The 18,973-nt window shown below is 50.5% G+C and overlaps 1 protein-coding gene across 3 annotated transcripts; it reads right to left on the reverse strand.

Annotated features, from left to right (window-relative positions):
- Positions 1–3,545: 3,545 nt before the first annotated feature.
- LOC147091150 (uncharacterized) lies at positions 3,546–18,078 on the reverse strand. Of its 3 annotated transcripts, none has more exons than XM_085977620.1 (5): positions 17,518–18,074; positions 15,946–16,172; positions 14,084–14,191; positions 8,075–8,152; positions 3,546–5,056 (listed from the first exon to the last, which is right to left on the reverse strand). In XM_085977620.1, the coding sequence occupies exons 1-5, from the start codon at positions 17,693–17,695 to the stop codon at positions 4,415–4,417; spliced, it is 1,233 nt and encodes a 410-aa protein (XP_085833746.1). In that variant the 5' UTR covers positions 17,696–18,074; the 3' UTR covers positions 3,546–4,414. The 3 variants fall into 3 exon arrangements, with proteins under 3 accessions (XP_085833746.1, XP_085833745.1, XP_085833747.1); XM_085977619.1 differs by having other exon boundaries at positions 8,069–8,152; XM_085977621.1 differs by lacking the exon at positions 8,075–8,152 and having other exon boundaries at positions 17,518–18,078.
- Positions 18,079–18,973: the final 895 nt, after the last annotated feature.

Below are 18,973 nucleotides of genomic sequence, written 5' to 3' on the forward strand. Positions count from 1 at the left end.
GAACTGAAATAAATCAGTATTTGTAGGGAAATGGTGTTAGGGAAGTGGATGGGATTGAAGGCCGATAAATCCCCAGGGCCTGATAATCTACATCCTAGGGTACTTAAGGAAGTGGCCCTAGAAATAGTTGATGCTTTGCTGATCATCTTCCAGCATTCGATGGAATCTGGAACAGTACCCATGGATTGGAGGGTAGCTAATGTTACCCCACTATCCAAAAAAGGTGGTAGAGAGAAAACGGTGAATTATAGACCGGTAAGCCTGACATCGGTAGTGGGGAAAATGCTAGAGTCCATTATCACAGAATCACAGAAACCTCACAGTACAGATAGAGGCTATTTCGGCCCATCGAGCCTGCACCGACACATATCCCACCCTATCCCCGTAACCCCACGTATTTAATCCCCCTAACACTAAGGGTCAATTTTTATCATAGCCAATCAACCTAACCCGCACATCTTTGGACTGTGGGAGGAAACCGGAGCACCCGGAGAAAACCCACGCAAACACGGGGAGACAGTCACCCGAGGCCGGATTCGAACCCGGGTCCCTGGCGCTGTGAGGCAACAGTGCTAACCACTATGCCACCGTGCCGCCTTATAAAAGATGTAATAGCAGAGCACTTGGAAAACAGTGACAGGATCAGGCATGGATTTACAAAAGACTAATCTACTGGAATTTTTTGAGGATGTAACTGGTAAAATAGATAACCAGTGGATGTGGTGTATTTGGACTTTCAGAAGGCTTTCGATAAGGTCCCGCATAAGAGATTAGCGTGTAAAGTTAAGGCACATGGGATTGGGGGCAAGGTATTGACTTGGATAGAGAACTGGTTGGCAGACAGAAAGCAAAGAGTTGGAATAAACGGGTCTTTTTCCGAGTGGCAGGCAGTGACTAGTGGGGTACCGCAGGGATCGGTCCTTGGGCCCCAGCTATTCACAATATATATTAATGATCTAGACAAGGGAACTAAATGTAATATCTCCAAATTTGCAGATGACACAAAGCTGGATGGGCGTGTGTGCTGTGAGGAGTATGCCAAGAAACTCCAGGATGATTTGGACAGGTTGGGTGATTGGGCAGAAGCATGGCAGATGCAATATAATGTGGATGAATGCAAGGTTATCCACTTTGGTGGCAAGAACAGGAAGGCAGATTATTATCTGAATGGCAATAGATTGGGAGAAGGGGAAATGCAACAAGACCTGGGTGTCCTTGTGCACCAGTCACTGAGGGTAGGCATGCAGGTGCAGCAGGCGGTTAAGAAGGCAAATGGCATGTTGGCCTTCGTAGCGAGAGGGTTTGAGTACAGGAACAAGGATGTCTTGCTGCAGTTATACAGGGCCTTGGTGAGACCACAGCTTTGAGTGTTGTGTGCAGTTTTGGTCGCCTTATCTGAGGAAGGATGTTCTTGCCATGGAAGGAGTTCAGCAAAGATTCATCAGGCTGAAACCTGGGATGGCAGGAATGACGTATGAGGAGAGATTGGGTCGATTGGGCTTGTACTCGCTGGAGTTTAGAAGAATGAGAGGGGATCTCATTGAAACTTATAAAATTCTGACAAGACTGGACAGACTAGATGCAGGAAGGATGTTCCCGATGGTCGGGGGGTCCAGAACCAGGGGTCACAATCTAAGGATAAGGGGTAGGCCATTTAGGACAGAGATGAGGAGGAATTTCTTCACCCAGAGAGTGGTGAACCTGTGGAATTCTCTACCACAGAAGGCAGTGGAGGCCAATACATTAAATATATTCAAGAAGGAGTTGGATATATTTCTTAAGGCTAAAGGGATCAAGGGGTATGGGGAGAAAGCAGGGGCAGGGTACTGAATTTGGATGATCAGCCATGATCACATTGAATGGCGGAGCAGGCTCGAGGGGCTGAATGGCCTACTCCTGCTCCTATCTTCTATGTTTCTATCATTAGTCATTCTGCACACTCAGTTAGAACTCTTACCGGCACTCAAAGCTGAAGGCTGTCACTTTTCACAGATTGCAGCTGTTCAGCTTTAAGTTCCGGCTGAGTGATGGGCTCCCGATGGCTACAGGAAGAAAGGCTGTGAAGGTAAGTACAGGTAAGTAAGTTCTTTACACACTTTAGACACACCAAACACAATTACCTTTACACTCATGCACCCATCACTCACCTGAACGCCAACATCGCGACCCCTCCAACCCGATGGCCCACCTGCTCTAACCTGGCGTGGTTTGGAGCCATCGGGAAACCCACACAAAACCCCTCAAAATAGGGATTAGGCTAAAAACTGCCTGTTAACTACCTGTTAACAGGCAGTTAATTGACACTAATCCCTTCCCGCCTGGTTTCGATGGGTCCCAGCGCGTACCGTCGCCCCTGAAACTTACGTGGGGCGGGGTTTTGGGCGGGATGGTGTCGGGACCCCCAAATTCAGGATTCCCTCCTCCTCCCCCCCCCCCCCACACGCCTGAAACCCCGCCTGACAGCTGGGGTGAAATCGGGGCCACAGAGTCTGTAAAGGGATATAGATAGACTGAGTGAGGGGGCAGTAAGGTGGCAGATGGATTATAATGTGGGGAAATGTGAGGTTATTCACTTTGGTAGGAAGAATAGAAAAATAGAATATTTTTTAAATGGTGAGAAACTTCCAAATCTCTCTGAACACCAACATTTGGGTGTCCTCGTGCAAGAAACACAGAAAGCTAGCGTGCAGGTACAGCAAGCAATTAGGAAGGCAAATGGCATGTTGGCCTTTATTGCAAGGGGGTTGGAGTATAAGAGTGAGGAAGTCTTGCTCCAATTGTACAGGGCCTTGGTGAGACCACACCTGGAGTACTGGGCACAGTTTTGGTCTCCTTATCTAAGGAAGGATATACTTGCCTCGGAGGCGGTGCAACGAAGGTTCACTAGATTGATTCCTGGGATGAGAGGGCTGTCCTATGAGGAGAGATTGTGTAGAATGGGCCGATACTCTCTGGAGTTTAGAAGAATGAGAGGTGATCTCATTGAAACATACAAGATTCTGAGGGGGATTGACAGGGTCGATGCTGAGAGGTTGTTTCCCCCTGGCTGGAGAGTCTAGAACTAGGGGTCACAGTCTCAGGATAAGGGGACGGCCATTGAAGACTGAGATGAGGAATTTCTTCACTCAGAGGGTGGTGAATCTTTGGAATTCTCTGCCCCAGAGGGCCGTGGATGCGGAGTGAGGATATTCAAGGCCGAGATCGATGGATTTTTGGAATCAAGGGTTATGGAGATCGGGTGGGAAAGTGGAGTTGAGGTCGCTGATCAGCCATGATCTTATTGAATGGCGGAGCGGGCTCGAGGGGCCACATGGCCGACTCCTGATCTAATTTCTTATGTTCTTATGACTGGTACCTAAACTGATAAACATATTAGGCAAAAGCAGCGTCCCACATGACCCCGTCTCTACCCTCACCTGTCCAGTCTGTCTATGGCCTCCCAGTCTCCCTCACCACCCCTATGGAGTGACCACTCTCTGGAGTATCTGCTTCAGAAAACACTCTCTCTCCTATCTGTGACCCCAGCTACAAGCAGCATCCACACATTTTGTTAAAATTTTATTTCAAACGATACTAATATCAAGGCAACAACAACAACAGATTACATTGCAGAACATTTTCCACTAGGAACATAGGACACTACATCTATAAATGTGCGAGAACTTGTGCAAAAGGCACATTGCTCACAATCCTATGTCCCTCACTGCATATTGCACATTGAATCCCAGCAGATATATCTTATGAACTTTATTTACTAAACATGAATGTCTCAAACAGTTCAAGAATATTCTATGTGAGCTTTCTCCAGTGCAAAACTACATGCTTCATCAACCTAAAATTACATATTTAAAAATGTTAGATAAAACTCACTATTGCTTGTTAGGGGGAGCGGGGGGAGGGTTTGAGAGTCACTGCCCTGGTCAATAGATTTGTCCTTTTAGCCACTTGCCATTAATTTTAAATTGGCACCTAATTCCCTTTTCTGATTGGGTTGAATGAAGCAGTCACACTTGTTACAATCACCGGCCACTTACAGTAACTGGAGACTGAAGATGTATATTTTTGTTACATTCACTCAAACGAACTCTCCAGATGTGTAAAGCACCTGGTGCTCCCCATTTATACAGTGGGGCAATGCTTGGCCCCAACATAATACACGCCAGGTAAACAGAATTCTGAATATCTAACATACCCCTTAATCCAGCTTGATATTTATCAATCAAGACATTTCCAGTTACCCCTCCACAGCTTAACAAATATATAAAGATTTGCTTGTAAATTTAATTTGGTTTCAGCTCTGGTTTAATTTTAATGATTTCTTAGTATGAGAAAGTTACTCCTCTAAACTCTCACTGGCTCAAACACCCGTAGAACATTTCCATACATTCCTCGCCCAAACTCTCAGTACATGAAGTTATAGAGTGCTGTTCAGAGTTGCAGCATAACTTTCACTGAACGGATCAGGTGATCCAGACTGTTGCTCTTCATACATATCAAACACTGGTGCAAGTGTTATATAACCTGGGGAGGACCCATCACTTTGCACTGGGCACCAGTTATTTGGATGTATTTGGATGTCCTGACCAGAACCAGCCACCTCTCTCCCAATTGTCTCCATGTTAAACGGCGGTGACACGTGGTCACCTTCTGTGGGACAGAAACTGGCAGACATACCAATGTACTGCATTTCCTCCGGGATTGATGGAGACTGGGGAAGTTCTACAGCTGCGTGTCCCATTCCCGATCTTGAAATCGGATTTCTAAAGCCCAAAGGCTGTGCACTGGGGATCATGAGGCGTTCCTGGGGAAAGCCCCCAAAATGTGGATCTGGGTGGTTTGCCAGCTGCGAGCTCTGGAAATATGAAGACGACGACGGACATTGAGGATCTCCGTGGTTGGGAGAAGGCTGAAGAACCTCCACAATCGGACACTCCAAGGAGGATCTCTGTCGCCTGAAGGGCATGGCTTGGCCACGGGAGAACATGGACTCCTGCTCGTAGCTGATGAAATTGTGCCTCATCAGGGCAGGTGTTAGTCCATGAGCCAGGGAAAGGGTCTGGAATGAGAAACAAGCAGTTAGTGGAGTGTCAGAAGCTAGTTAAATAGGCAGTGATATCTTACAAATATATCAGTATGACGAGAACTGTTAAAAGTGAGGTGGGACCCTGGGAGCAGAGGATCAGCTATTTCTAGATCGTGATCAAACAATGTCAGATGTACTTAATAAACACTTTGCATCGGTCTTTACTAAAGAGAAGGACGTCAGAGAGACGGTGAATCCTGTAGGGGTGGAGAGTGAGATGAGCAATATGATGGATGAAAAGGACATTTTAGATAAGTTAGGTGGGCTAAAGGAAGGCACTGGGCCCAACGGGATAATCCCAAAATCTCGAGGGAAACAAGGGAGGAAATGGTCACGGGCCCAGAAATTCTATTTCAGTCACTGCGTGTGGATGTGCCAGAGAATCATAGAATGGTTACTGCACAGAGGGAGGCCATTCGGCCCGTCGAGCCCGTGCCGGCTCTCTGCAAGAGCACTTCAGCGAGTCCCACTCCCGCCCTTTCCCCGGAGCCCGGCCTTCAGCGAGTCCCACTCCCGCCCTTTCCCCGGAGCCCGGCCTTCAGCGAGTCCCACTCCCGCCCTTTCCCCGGAGCCCGGCCTTCAGCGAGTCCCACTCCCCCGCCCTTTCCCCGGAGCCCGGCCTTCAGCGAGTCCCACTCCCGCCCTTTCCCCGGAGCCCGGCCTTCAGCGAGTCCCACTCCCGCCCTTTCCCCGGAGCCCGGCCTTCAGCGAGTCCCACTCCCGCCCTTTCCCCGGAGCCCGGCCTTCAGCGAGTCCCACTCCCGCCCTTTCCCCGGAGCCCGGCCTTCAGCGAGTCCCACTCCCGCCCTTTCCCCGGAGCCCGGCCTTCAGCGAGTCCCACTCCCCCGCCCTTTCCCCGGAGCCCGGCCTTCAGCGAGTCCCACTCCCGCCCTTTCCCCGGAGCCCGGCCTTCAGCGAGTCCCACTCCCCCGCCCTTTCCCCGGAGCCCGGCCTTCAGCGAGTCCCACTCCCGCCCTTTCCCCGGAGCCCGGCCTTCAGCGAGTCCCACTCCCGCCCTTTCCCCGGAGCCCGGCCTTCAGCGAGTCCCACTCCCGCCCTTTCCCCGGAGCCTGGCCTTCAGCGAGTCCCACTCCCGCCCTTTCCCCGGAGCCCGGCCTTCAGCGAGTCCCACTCCCCCGCCCTTTCCCCGGAGCCCGGCCTTCAGCAAGTCCCACTCCCCCGCCCTTTCCCCGGAGCCCGGCCTTCAGCGAGTCCCACTCCCCCGCCCTTTCCCCGGACTTCAGCGAGTCCCACTCCCGCCCTTTCCCCGGAGCCCGACAATTATTTTCCTTCAGATATTTATCCAACTCCCTTTTGAAAGCCACGATTGAATCTGCCTCCACCACCCTTTCAGGCAGCGCATTCCAGATCCTAACAACTCGCTGCGTAAAAAAGTTTTTCCTCATGTCGCCTTTGGTTCTTCTGCCAATCGCCTTAAATCTGTGTCCTCTGGTTCGCGACCCTTCCGCCAATGGGAACAGTTTCTCTCTCTCTACTCTGTCCAGACCCTCATGATTTTGAACACCTCGATCAAATCTCCTCTCAATCTTCTCTGCTCCAAGGAGAACAACCCCAGCTTCTCCAGTCTATCCACATAACTGAAGTCCCTCATCCCTGGAACCATTCTCGTAAATCTTTTCTGCACCCTCTCCAAGGCCTTCACATCCTTCCTAAAGTGCGATGCCCAGAATTGGACACAATACTCCAGTTGAGACCGAACCAGTGTTTTATAAAGGCTCATCATAACTTCCTTGCTTTTGTACTCTGTGCCTCTATTTATTAAGCCCAGGATCCCGTATGCTTTTTATTCGCTTTCACAACCTGCCCTGCCACCTTCAATGCTTTGTGCACATATACCCCCAGGTCTCTCTGTTCATGCACCCCCTTTAGAATTGTACCCTTTAGTTTATATTACCTCTCCTCATTCTTCCTACCAAAATATATCACTTCGCACTTTTCTGCGTTAAATTTCATCTGCCACGTGTTCACCCATTCCACCAGCCTGTCTATGTCCTCTTGAAGTCTGTCACTATCCTCCTCACTGCTCACTATACTTCCAAGTTTTGTGTCATCTGCAAATTTTGAAATTATGCCCTGTACACCCAAGTCTAAGTCATTAATATATATCAAGAAAAGCAGCGGTCCTAGTACCGACCCCTGGGGAACCCCACTGTATACCTTCCTCCAGTCTGAGAAACAACCATTGACCACTACTATAATAGCAAAACACTGCGGATGCTGGAAATCTGAAACAACAACAGAAAATGCTGGAAACACTCAGCAGGCCAGGCAGCATCTGTAGAGAGAGAAACAGAGTTAACGTTTCAGGTCTGGGAAGGGTCCCAGACCTGAAACGTTAACTCTGTTTCTCTCTCCACAGATGCTGCCTGACCTGCTGAGTATTTCCAGCATTTTCTGTTGTTGTTTCATTCACCACTACTCTCGGTTTCCTGTCACTTAGCCCATGTTGTATCCACGCTGCCACTGTCCCTTTTATTCCATAGGCTTCAACTTTGCGGACATGCCTATTATGTGGCACTTTATCACATGCTTTTTTGGAAATCCATGTTCACCACGTCAACCGCATTGCCCTCATCAACCCTCTCTGTTACTTCATCAAAGAACTCCATCAAGTTAGTTAAACACAATTTGCCTTTAACAAATCCGTGCTGCCTTTCCTTAAATGAATCCACACTTGTCCAAGTGACTGTTGATTTTGTCCCTGATTATCGTTTCTAAAAGCTTCCCCACTACCGAGGTTAAACTGACTGACCTGTAGTTGTTGGGTTTATCCTTACACCCTTTTTTGAACAAGGATGTAACATTTGCAATTCTCCAGTCCTCTGGCACCACCCTCGTATACAAGGAGGATTGGAAGATTATGGCCTGTACCTCTGCAATTTCCACTTTTACTTCCCTCAGTATCCTAGGATGCATCCCATCTACTCCTGGTGACTTATCTAGTTTAAGTACAGCCAAACTTACTAGTACCTCCTCTTTATCAATTTTTATCCCATCGACTATCGCAACGACCTCCTCTTTCACGATGACTTCGGCAGCATCTTCTTCCTTTGCAAAGACAGAGGCAAAGTACTCAATTAGTACCTTAGCCATACCCTCGGCCTCCATGCGTAGGTCTCCATTTTGGTCCCTAATCAGCCCCACCCTTCCTCTTACTACCCATTTATTATTTATATGCCGATAGAAGACTTTTGGGTTCCCTTTTATGTTAGTTGCCAATCTATTCTCATACTCTCTCTTTGCCCCTCTTATTTCCTTTTTCACTTCCTCTCTGAACTTCCTATATTCAGCCTGATTCTCACTTCTATTCCCAACCAGACATCAGTCATACACCCCTTTTTTCTGATTTATCGTACTCTCTTTCTCCATCCAGGGAGCTCTGGCTTTGGTTGCCCTACCTTTCCCCCTCGTGGGAATGTACCTCAACTGTACCCGAAGCATCTCCTCTTTAAAGGCAGCCCATTGTTTGGTTACAGTTTTGCCTGCCAATCTTTGATTCCAATTTGCCCGGGCCAGATCCATTCTCAACCCACTGAAATTGGCCTTCCTCCAATTAAGTATTTTTACTCCAGATTGCTCCCTGTCCTCTTCCATAGCTAATCCAAACCTTATGATATGGTGATCACTGTTCCCTAAATGTTCTTCTACTGACACTTGCTCTATGTGCCCCACTTCATTCCCCAGAACCAGATCCAGCAATGCTTCCTTCCTCGTTGAGCCGGAAACGTACTGATCAAGAAAGTTCTCCTGAACACACTTCAGAAACTCTTCCCCCTCTCTGCCCATTACACTATTACTATCACAGTCTATATTAGGATAGTTGACGTTCCCCATCATCACTAGTTCTGGCACACCTCTGTAATTTGCTCCTCTATATCCTTCCCACTAATTGGCTGCCTATAGAACACACCTAGTAGTGTAATAGCACCTCTATTAGAAACATAGAAGATAGGAGCAGGAGTCGGCCATTCGGCCCCTCGAGCCTGCTCCACCATTCAATGCGATCATAGCTGATCATTCAAATTCAGTACCCGGTCCCTGCTTTCTCCCCATATCCCTTTAGCCTTAAGAATAGTTGTTTCTCAACTCCAACTGAGGGCTGAGAGTGGTCAGTTTAGAACCAATCAATAAAAAGGGAGACAGAGCTAATTACAAGTCAGGTACTTGTCTGTGGAACAGAAAATTTTAGAGCCTCTGATTAAGGATGACATTTACACTTATCCAGATAAAGAGCAAATAGTTAGAAGCAGCCAGGATTTCAAAAAGAGACAATTGTGCTTGGCAAACCGGATAGAATTCTTAGAGGAAACAGCAGACATGGAGAATGGGGAAATGCAGTGGATGTGGTGTACATGGACTTTAGGAAAGTCTTTGACAAGATACCACATGGGAGATTACTGGAGAAGAGGAGGATAAGGTAGGGTCGGGGGCCGAGCAAACTGGATTAAAAACATTTGAATGGAGATGAGAGAGAGTTGGAGTTAAGGGCAGTTTCTCAAAATGGTTAGAAGTGGGTAGTGGTGTCCACAGGGTTCAGTTCTAGAGTCTCTGCTTTTCACCGTGTATATCAATGATTTGGATATAGGGCTAGAGGGAGTTGTGTCAATTTGCAGATGATATCGAAATAAGAGGCATAGTTCATTCTTTAGAAGATGAAAGGAAGCTGAAAAATTATATTAGATAAGATGGGGGAATGGGGTAAATAAATAGTGGCAGATGTAAATCAGCAAGTGTGAGGAAATACATCGTCACAAACAAATTTCAGCAGTAACAATATTGTGAATGGAAGTAGGCTCGGGGCTATGGGAGAGCAGAGGGGTCTGGGGGGGGGGGGGCAAGCGGAGGGGTCCGGGGGCAGGGGGGGGGTGCGGAGGGGTCCGGGGGGGGGGGGGTGGGGGGGAGGTGCGGAGGGGTCCGGGGGGGGGTGCGGAGGGGGTCCGGGGGGGGGGCGGAGAGCGGAGGGGCCCGGAGAGCGGAGGGGCCCGGGGGGGGCGGAGAGCGGAGGGGCCCGGGGGGGGGCGGAGAGCGGAGGGGCCCGGGGGGGGCGGAGAGCGGAGGGGCCCGGGGGGGCGGAGAGCGGAGGGGCCCGGGGGGGGCGCAGAGCGGAGGGGCCCGGGGGGGGCGCAGAGCGGAGGGGCCCGGGGGGGGGCGGAGAGCGGAGGGGCCCGGGGGGGCGGAGAGCGGAGGGGCCGGAGAGCGGAGGGGCCCGGGGGGGCGGAGAGCGGAGGGGCCCGGGGGGGGGGGGGGGCGGAGAGCGGAGGGGCCCGGGGGGGGCGGAGGGGCCCGAGGGGGGGGCGGAGAGCGGAGGGGCCCGGGGGGGGGCGGAGAGCGGAGGGGCCCGGGGGGGGGGCGGAGGGGTCCGGGGGGGGGGGCGCTGTGGTCCGGGGGGAGGAGGGGTCGGGGGGGACTGTTCACAGGTTATTAAAGACAACATCTCAGGCTGGTAACAGAATTCCACAGTTTAACACGAGATGCACCAAATATAAAAGCCAAGAAGTAATTATGAGCAGATAGAAAACTTTAATAAGACCTCAGTTGGAGCATTGTGTGTAGTTTAAGTATATTGAGGCAATAGAGAGGGTGCAGTACAAATTCTTCCTGGTGTGAGGAAATACAAATACAAAGAAAGATTTGAAAAATCAGAGTTTTTTTTGCTAGATCAATGCATATATGATAGAAGTGTCTAAATGTTGAAAGGGTGGGACAAGGTAGATAGAAGCAGACTGTTTCCAGTCGCCAAGAGGTGTCGAGCAATCCAATGTCGGAGAGTTTCGGGACAGGGTGGTGGAACCAAGGCTTAATAATCCCATGAGTCGGCAGAGGTACTGGGAGATTTTAACCAGGTTACCAGAGCAGCTCTGCACTGCTTATCCATCCTACGCATTTGGAGAATTGGATGCCCAGTTACCTGGAGCAGACAAGGAAGAATCCCAGCTCCCAGTGATGGGTCTCCATTACTGAGTCAGTCCCATTAGACAATTATTGGACTGATCCTAGTTAACTGCAGACCCAAACAGATTAACCAATCTGCTAGAGGGATTGTCCTGGTTCTGAGTTTCCATCACCAGGTGTGTCATGTTGGAGCCATCTCTGGATCCTAGGTGGGAAATCACTAACTTTCCATCACACAACGAATAAGCTCCAGTTTGAGCCTTTGCTGGGTGGACAGTGAGTTCTAGGTGTCCCTAGCAGCATGCGGAGTGGCACAACTTGCCACATGGTGAGTCAGGGCACTGTAACCACCCCCCAACACACACTTTATTCCCTGTGGGCAGTGGTCTGTGAAGTAGTTCTAATCTGAGGAAAGGTTGATCTATGAACAATTGTGACATAAATTACCTCAACATAAGGGCAATGATCAGGGGAGGTGGGTCATCGGGGACTGGTCAAAGTATCTAAGTGATCCAACCGTGGCTAACTAAAGAAGTTAAGGATAGCATCAGATTGAAAGAAGCAGCTTATAATGTTGCAAAGAATAATAGTAAGCCTGAGGATTGGGAGAGTTTCAGAAACCAGCAAAGGTTGACCAAAAAAATTGATAAAAAGGGGAAAAATAGAATACGAGAGAAAACTAGCAAGAAATGTAAAAGCAGATTGTAAGAGTTTCTACAAGTATGTAAAAAGGAAAAGAGTAGCAAAAGTAAACTTTGGCCCTTAGAGGCTGAGACAGGAGAAATTGTTATGGGGAATAATGAAATGGCAGAAACGTTAAACAAATATTTTGTATCTGTCTTCACAGTAGAAGACACAAAAAGCATAACAAAAATGGTGGGGAACCAAGGGTCTAATGAGGGTGAGGAACTTAACGTAATTAATATAAGTAGAGAAAAAGTACTAGAGAAACTAATGGGACTAAAAGCCGACAAATCCCCTGGACCTGACGGCCGACATCCTAGGGTTCTCAAAGAGGTGGCTGAAGAGATCGTGGATGAATTGGTTTTGATCTTCCAAAATTCCCTAGATTCTGGAATGGTCCCAGCGGATTGGAAGGTCGCAAATGTAACAGCGCTATTCAAGAAAGAACGGAAGAGAAAAAACAAGGAACTACAGGCCAGTTAGCCTGACACCAGTCGTCAGGAAAAGGAAGTGGTATCAAGTCACTTAGAAAATCATAACCTGATTAGGCACAGTCAGCATGGTTTTATGAAAGGGAAATCGTGTTTGACAAATTAGAGTTTTTTGAGGATGTAACTAGCAGGGTAGATAAAGGGGAACCAGTGGATGTAGTATATTTGGATTTCCAAAAGGCATTCAATAAGGTGCCACATAAAAGGTTATTACACAAGATTAGGGCTCATGTGGAGGTAATATAGTGCATGGATAGAGGATTGGTTAATGGGCAGAAAACAGAGAGCAGGGATAAACGGATCTTTCTCAGGTTGGCAGGCTGTAACTAGTGGGGTGCCGCAAGGATCAGTGCTGGGGCCTCAGCTATTTACAATCTATATTAATGACCTAGATGAAGGGACCGAGTGTAATGTATCCAAGTTTGCTGATGATACAAAGCTAGGTGGGACAGTAAGCTGTGAGGAGAACACAGAGTCTGCAAAGTGATATAGATAGACTGAGTGAGTGGGCAGTAAGGTGGCAGATGGAGTATAATGTGGGGAAATGTGAGGTTATTCACTTTGGTAGGAAGAATAGAAAAACAGAATATTTATTAAATGGTGAGAAACTTTCAAATGTTGGTGTTCAGAGAGATTTGGGTGTCCTCGTGCAAGAAACACAGAAAGTTAGCGTGCAGGTACAGCAAACAATAAGGAAGGCAAATGCCATGTTGGCCTTTATTGCAAGAGGGTTGGAGTATAAGAGTAAGGAAGTCTTGCTACAATTGTACAGGGCCTTGTGAGACCACACCTGGAGTACTGGGCACAGTTCTGGTCTCCTTATCTGAGGAAGGATATACTTGCCTTGGAGACGGTGCATCGAAGGTTCACTAGATTGGTTCCTGGGATGAGAGGGCTGTCCTATGAGGAGAGATTGTGTAGAATGGGCCAATACTCTCTGGAGTTTAGAAGAATGAGAGGTGATCTCATTGAAACATACAAGATTCTAAAGGGGATTGACAGGGTAGATACTGAGAGGCTGTTTCCCCCTGGCTGGAGAGTCTAGAACTAGGGGGCACAGTCTCAGGATAAGGGGTCAGCCATTTAAGACTGAGATGAGGAGGAATTTCTTCACTCAGAGGGTGGTGAATCTTTGGAACTCTCTGCCCCAGAGGGCCGTGAATGGAGGCTCAGTCTTTGAATATATTCAAGGCTGGGATCGATAGATTTTTGGACTCTAGGGGAATCAAGGGATATGGGGATTGGGTGGGAAGGTGGAGTTGAGGTCGATGATCAGCCATGATCTTATTGAATGGCGGAGTATGCTCGAGGGGCCGTATGGCGCAGCAGGCTCGAGGGGCCGTTTGGCGGAGTAGGCTCGAGGGGCCGTATGGCGGAGCAGGCTCGAGGGGCCGTATGGCGGAGCAGGCTCGAGGGGCCGTATGGCGCAGCAGGCTCGAGGGGCCGTATGGCGCAGCAGGCTCGAGGGGCCGTTTGGCGGAGTAGGCTCGAGGGGCCGTATGGCGGAGTAGGCTCGAGGGGCCGTATGGCGGAGCAGGCTCGAGGGGCCGTTTGGCGGAGCAGGCTCGAGGGGCCGTTTGGCGGAGCAGGCTCGAGGGGCCGTATGGCGGAGCAGGCTCGAGGGGCCGTATGGCGGAGCAGGCTCGAGGGGCCGTATGGCGGAGCAGGCTCGAGGGGCCGTATGGCGGAGCAGGCTCGAGGGGCCGTTTGGCGGAGTAGGCTCGAGGGGCCGTATGGCGGAGCAGGCTCGAGGGGCCGTATGGCGGAGTAGGCTCGAGGGGCCGTTTGGCGGAGTAGGCTCGAGGGGCCGTATGGCGGAGCAGGCTCGAGGGGCCGTATGGCGGAGCAGGCTCGAGGGGCCGTTTGGCCGAATCCTGCTCCTATTTCTTATGTTAATTGATCAGCTTCTTACCGGTGAAGAAATCGGGTTGAAACTTGGTTGATTCCAAGAGTTTACTGGTGATTGGTTGTACTGACTGCGTTTAAACTTCATCCTTCTATTCTGATACCAAGTCTTGATCTGAAATAAATAGGAGCGAGAAATTAATGGTTAATGAATTTCACAACAGGTTTGTCACTTAACCTCTCCAAGTGCCAGTGCCAGCTCTTTGAATGAGCGATCCAATTAGTTCCATTCCTCTGCGCTCTCCCCACAACCCTGCAAATTTCCCCTTCAAGTATTTATCCAATTCTTTTTTGAAAGTTATTATTGAATTAGCCTTCCCGGAAGTGCATTCCAGATCATAACATCTCCCTGCTTTATATCTGTGTTCTCTTGGTTACTGTCCCTCCTGACAGTGGGTATTTGAAGAACAAGAAATGGGAGCAGGAGTCGGCCATTTGAGCCTCCTCCGCCAGTCAATAAGATCATGGCTGATCTTCTACCTCAACTCTACCTTCACACATTATCCCCATATCCCTTGATTCCCTTAATATCCACAAATCTATCATTCCCTGTCGAATATGCTCAACAATTGAGCATCCGCAGCCCTCTGGAGCAGAGAATTCCAAAGATTCTGCAGCGAGTGTCTCACCTCCTGACTCCCCAAAGCCTTTCCACCATCTACAAGACACAAGTCAGGAGTGTGATGAATACTCTCCACTTGCCTGGATGAGTGCAGCTCCAACAACACTCAAGAAGCTCGACACCATCCAGGACAAAGCAGCCCACTTGATTGGCGCCCCATCCACCACCTTAAACATTCACTCCCTCCACCACCGGCGCACCGTGGCTGCAGTGTGCACCATCTACAAGATGCACTGCAGCAACTCGCCAAGGCTTCTTCGGCAGCACCTCCCAAACCTGCGACCTCTTCCACCTAGAAGGACAAGGGCAGCAGGCGCATGGGAACACCACCACCTCCAAGTTCCCTCCAAGTCACACACCATCCTGACTTGGAAATATATCGCCGTTCCTTCATCGTCACTGGGTCAAAATCCTGGAACTCCCTCCCTAACAGCACTGTGGGAGCACCTTCACCACACGGACTGCAGCGGTTCAAGAAGGCGGCTCACCACCACCTTCTCGAGGGCAACTAGGGACGGGCAATAAATGCTGGCCTTGTTCTGCTCAAGGAGAACAATCCCAGTTTCTCCGATCTCTCCACACAAGTCCCTGGTGTCAGCGACAGTGAAGTCCATGGGGCATGTTCCGGTTTACCTAGTTGGGACAGTGAAGTCCATGGGGCATGTTCCGGTTTACCTAGTTGGGACAGTGAAGTCCATGGGGCATGTTCCGGTTTACCTAGTTGGGACAGTGAAGGCCATGGGGCATGTTCCGGTTTACCTAGTTGGGACAGTGAAGTCCATGGGGCATGTTCCGGTTTACCTAGTTGGGACAGTGAAGTCCATGGGGCATGTTCCGGTTTACCTAGTTGGGACAGTAAAGAACATGGTGTCATGTTCCAGTAGCACGGTGGCATAGTGGTTAGCACTGTTGCCTCACAGCGCCAGGGACCCGGGTTCGAATCCGGCCTCGGGCGACTGTCTGTGTGGAGTTTGCACATTCTCCCCGTGTTTGCGTGGGTTTCCTCCGGGTGCTCCGGTTTCCTCCCACAGTCCAAAGATGTGCGGGTTAGGTTGATTGGCCATGATAAAATTGGCCCTTAGTGTTAGGGGGATTAAATACGTGGGGTTACGGGATAGGGCTTGGGTGGGATGGCTGTCGGTGTAGGGACCGGGTGCTAGGGTTTGGATGATCAGCCATGATCACGTTGAATGGCGGAGCAGGCTCGAAGGGCCGAATGGCCGACTCCTGCTCCTAGTTTCTATTACCTGTTTACAGTTGAGTCCCAATGCGTCGGCTAGCTCTGTCCGTTCCTGGGGGGAGATGTACTTCTGTCGGTGAAATCTTTGCATCAACCTCCTTTTCTGCTGATCGCTGAACACCGTGCGGACTCGGCTTTTTGTGGGCGGGAGTTTCTTTGGGTCATTTTCCTGTCCGGTGCTGGTCACGGTGCTGGGGAGTCTGTGGGGGAACCGGGCACCGGACTGTTTCAAACCTGGAAACAGGCAGAGCGGGGAATGAAACCACAGAGAGAGGAATTCGCAGCCCCCGGACCGCCTCCATTTCGCGCCCTATTTTAACTTCATTCACTAAACGGCCGGCTTTTGGCGCTGAAATTACTTTGAAAAATAAAACGAAATTCAACATTCTCGGCCTGATTGGGATTAATCCCCGCTGCATCTGTTGTTCACATTCTCACCTGGCCGGCTCCGGGATCGTTCTGGTTCCCAGGGAAATTCGCTTCACTCCCGGGGCTGGAAACCCGTTTCACCCGTTTCACAATCCCACAACAAATACCGGGAACTAACGGGTTAAACATAACTCCCGGAGCGGGGCTGTAACTCACACCCGGAGCGGGGCTGTAACTCACACCCACCCGGAGCGGGGCTGTAACTCACACCCACCCGGAGCGGGGCTGTAACTCACACCCGGAGCGGGGCTGTAACTCACACCCGGAGCGGGGCTGTAACCCACACCCGGAGCGGGGCTGTAACTCACACCCACCCGGAGCGGGGCTGTAACCCACACCCGGAGCGGGGCTGTAACCCACACCCGGAGCGGGGCTGTAACCCACACCCGGAGCGGGGCTGTAACTCACACCCACCCGGAGCGGGGCTGTAACTCACACCCACCCGGAGCGGGGCTGTAACTCACACCCACCCGGAGCGGGGCTGTAACTCACACCCGGAGCGGGGCTGTAACTCACACCCACCCGGAGCGGGGCTGTAACTCACACCCGGAGCGGGGCTGTAACTCACACCCGGAGCGGGGCTGTAACTCACACCCGGAGCGGGGCTGTAACTCACACCCACCCGGAGCGGGGCTGTAACTCACACCCACCCGGAGCGGGGCTGTAACCCACACCCGGAGCGGGGCTGTAACCCACACCCGGAGCGGGACTGTAACTCACACCCGGAGCGGGGCTGTAACCCACACCCGGAGCGGGGCTGTAACTCACACCCGGAGCGGGGCTGTAACCCACACCCGGAGCGGGGCTGTAACTCACACCCGGAGCGGGGCTGTAACCCACACCCGGAGCGGGGCTGTAACTCACACCCACCCGGAGCGGGGCTGTAACCCACACCCGGAGCGGGTCTGTAACTCACACCCGGAGCGGGGCTGTAACTCACACCCGGAGCGGGGCTGTAACTCACACCCACCCGGAGCGGGGCTGTAACTCACACCCACCCGGAGCGGGGCTGTAAGCGGTCTGTAACCCACACCCGGAGCGGGGCTGTAACCCACACCCGGAGCGGGGCTGTAACCCACACCCGGAGCGGGGCTGTAAGCGGTCTGTAACTCACTCACTCTCTAACTCACACATTAACCGTCTCACTCACATTGAGCCTCGGCGCTTTGGTGAGCAGACTGCCTGCTGTCGCTGGGATGCTGGTTATAGGAGGATGGAATGGGCTCAGTATCGATCCGGTTATAGTTCAGGCACTCCCTGTTGTATCCGTCCTCTTGCCGATCCTGAGCGCCGATTTCTGGCTGGTGGTCGGGATAGTGATGCTCCATTGGACGGGACCTGGGAGGCAGTGGGCGAGTGGAGGTCCCGGAATCTGTGAGTTACTGAGCTCCAGGCGGCCCAATGAGCTGTTTTATGTCCGGAGCCGGTTGTATTGTAATGCAAACGAGATGTGATGAGCGCGGCGGCGAAGGTGGGGGACTGGCCAGGTATCGGCAGCTTCTGAACCAGCACACATCATCTCGCTCGCTGCAGCCGCGAATACAGAGTTCTTTACATGCTATTTCATTTTGGGAACTAAACCCCAGAGATAAGAAATAAATAATTCGGTAGGCCGGTCTTTGAAGGTGGCAGGATAAGATATTAAAACAGCAAACGCGATCCTAGGCTTTAGCAATAGAGGCAGGGAGTACAACAGCAAGGAAGTTATGTTAAACCTTTACAAACCACTGGATCGGCCCCAGCTGGACTATTGTGTCCAATTCTGGGCCCCGCGCTTCAGGTTAGGAAGGATGTCAAGGCCTTGGCGAGGGTGCACAGGAGATTGACCAGAATGGGCCCAGGGATGAGGGAGGTCAGTTATGTGGAGAGACTGGAGAGCAGAGAAGGTTAAGGGGAGATTTAATCAAGGTGTTCAAAATCATGAGGGGCTTTGATAGAGTAAATAAAGAGAAACTGTTCCCAGTGGAAGGAGGGTCAGTAACCAGAGGACACAGATTTAAGGTAATTGGCAAAAGAACCAGAGGGGAGAGATAAGATTTTGTTTTTCAGCAGCAAGATAGTCAAAAAGGAAAGGGAGGCGGGGTAGCATTACTGGTTAAAGAAGGGATTAATACAATTGTAATGAAGGATATTAGCTCTGATGATGTGGAATCTGTATGGGTAGAATTGAGAAATACTAAGGGGAAAAAACATTAGTGGGAGTGGTATATAGACCTCCAAACAGTAAGGTGGAGGTTGGGGATGGCATGAAAAGGGAAATTAAAGAAGCGTGCAATAAGGGCACAGCAGTCATCATGGGTGACTTTAATCTACATATCGATTGGGCTAACCAAATGAGTAACAATACTGTGGAGGAGGAATTCCTGGAGTGTTTACGGGATGGTTTCCTGGACCAATATGTCAAGGAACCAACCAGCGATCAGGCCATCTTAGACTGGGTATTATGTAACGAGAAAGGATTAATTAGCAATCTTGTTGTACGAGGCCCCTTGGGTCGGAGCGATCATAATATGATCGAATTCTTCATTAAGATGGAGAATGAAGTAGTTGACACAGCGACTAGGGTCCTCAATTTAAATAAAGGAAACTACGATGGTCTGAGGAGC

Source organism: Somniosus microcephalus, unplaced genomic scaffold (assembly GCF_052327205.1).
Source record: "Somniosus microcephalus isolate GS21.2 unplaced genomic scaffold, FLI_Smic_1.0 unresolved_chr4, whole genome shotgun sequence".
Taxonomy (NCBI): domain Eukaryota; kingdom Metazoa; phylum Chordata; class Chondrichthyes; order Squaliformes; family Somniosidae; genus Somniosus; species Somniosus microcephalus.

Bases quoted from the DNA above. Each gene is read 5' to 3' on its own strand.
- LOC147091150 (XM_085977619.1), bottom strand. From the start codon at position 17,695: ATGGAGCATCACTATCCCGACCACCAGCCAGAAATCGGCGCTCAGGAT. The intron at 16,173-17,517 runs GTGAGTGAGACG...GCCTGTTTCCAG, and splicing joins CCAAAGCGCCGAGGCTCAAT to GTTTGAAACAGTCCGGTGCC. The intron at 14,192-15,945 runs GTAATAGAAACT...TATTTATTTCAG, and splicing joins TGGGACTCAACTGTAAACAG to ATCAAGACTTGGTATCAGAA.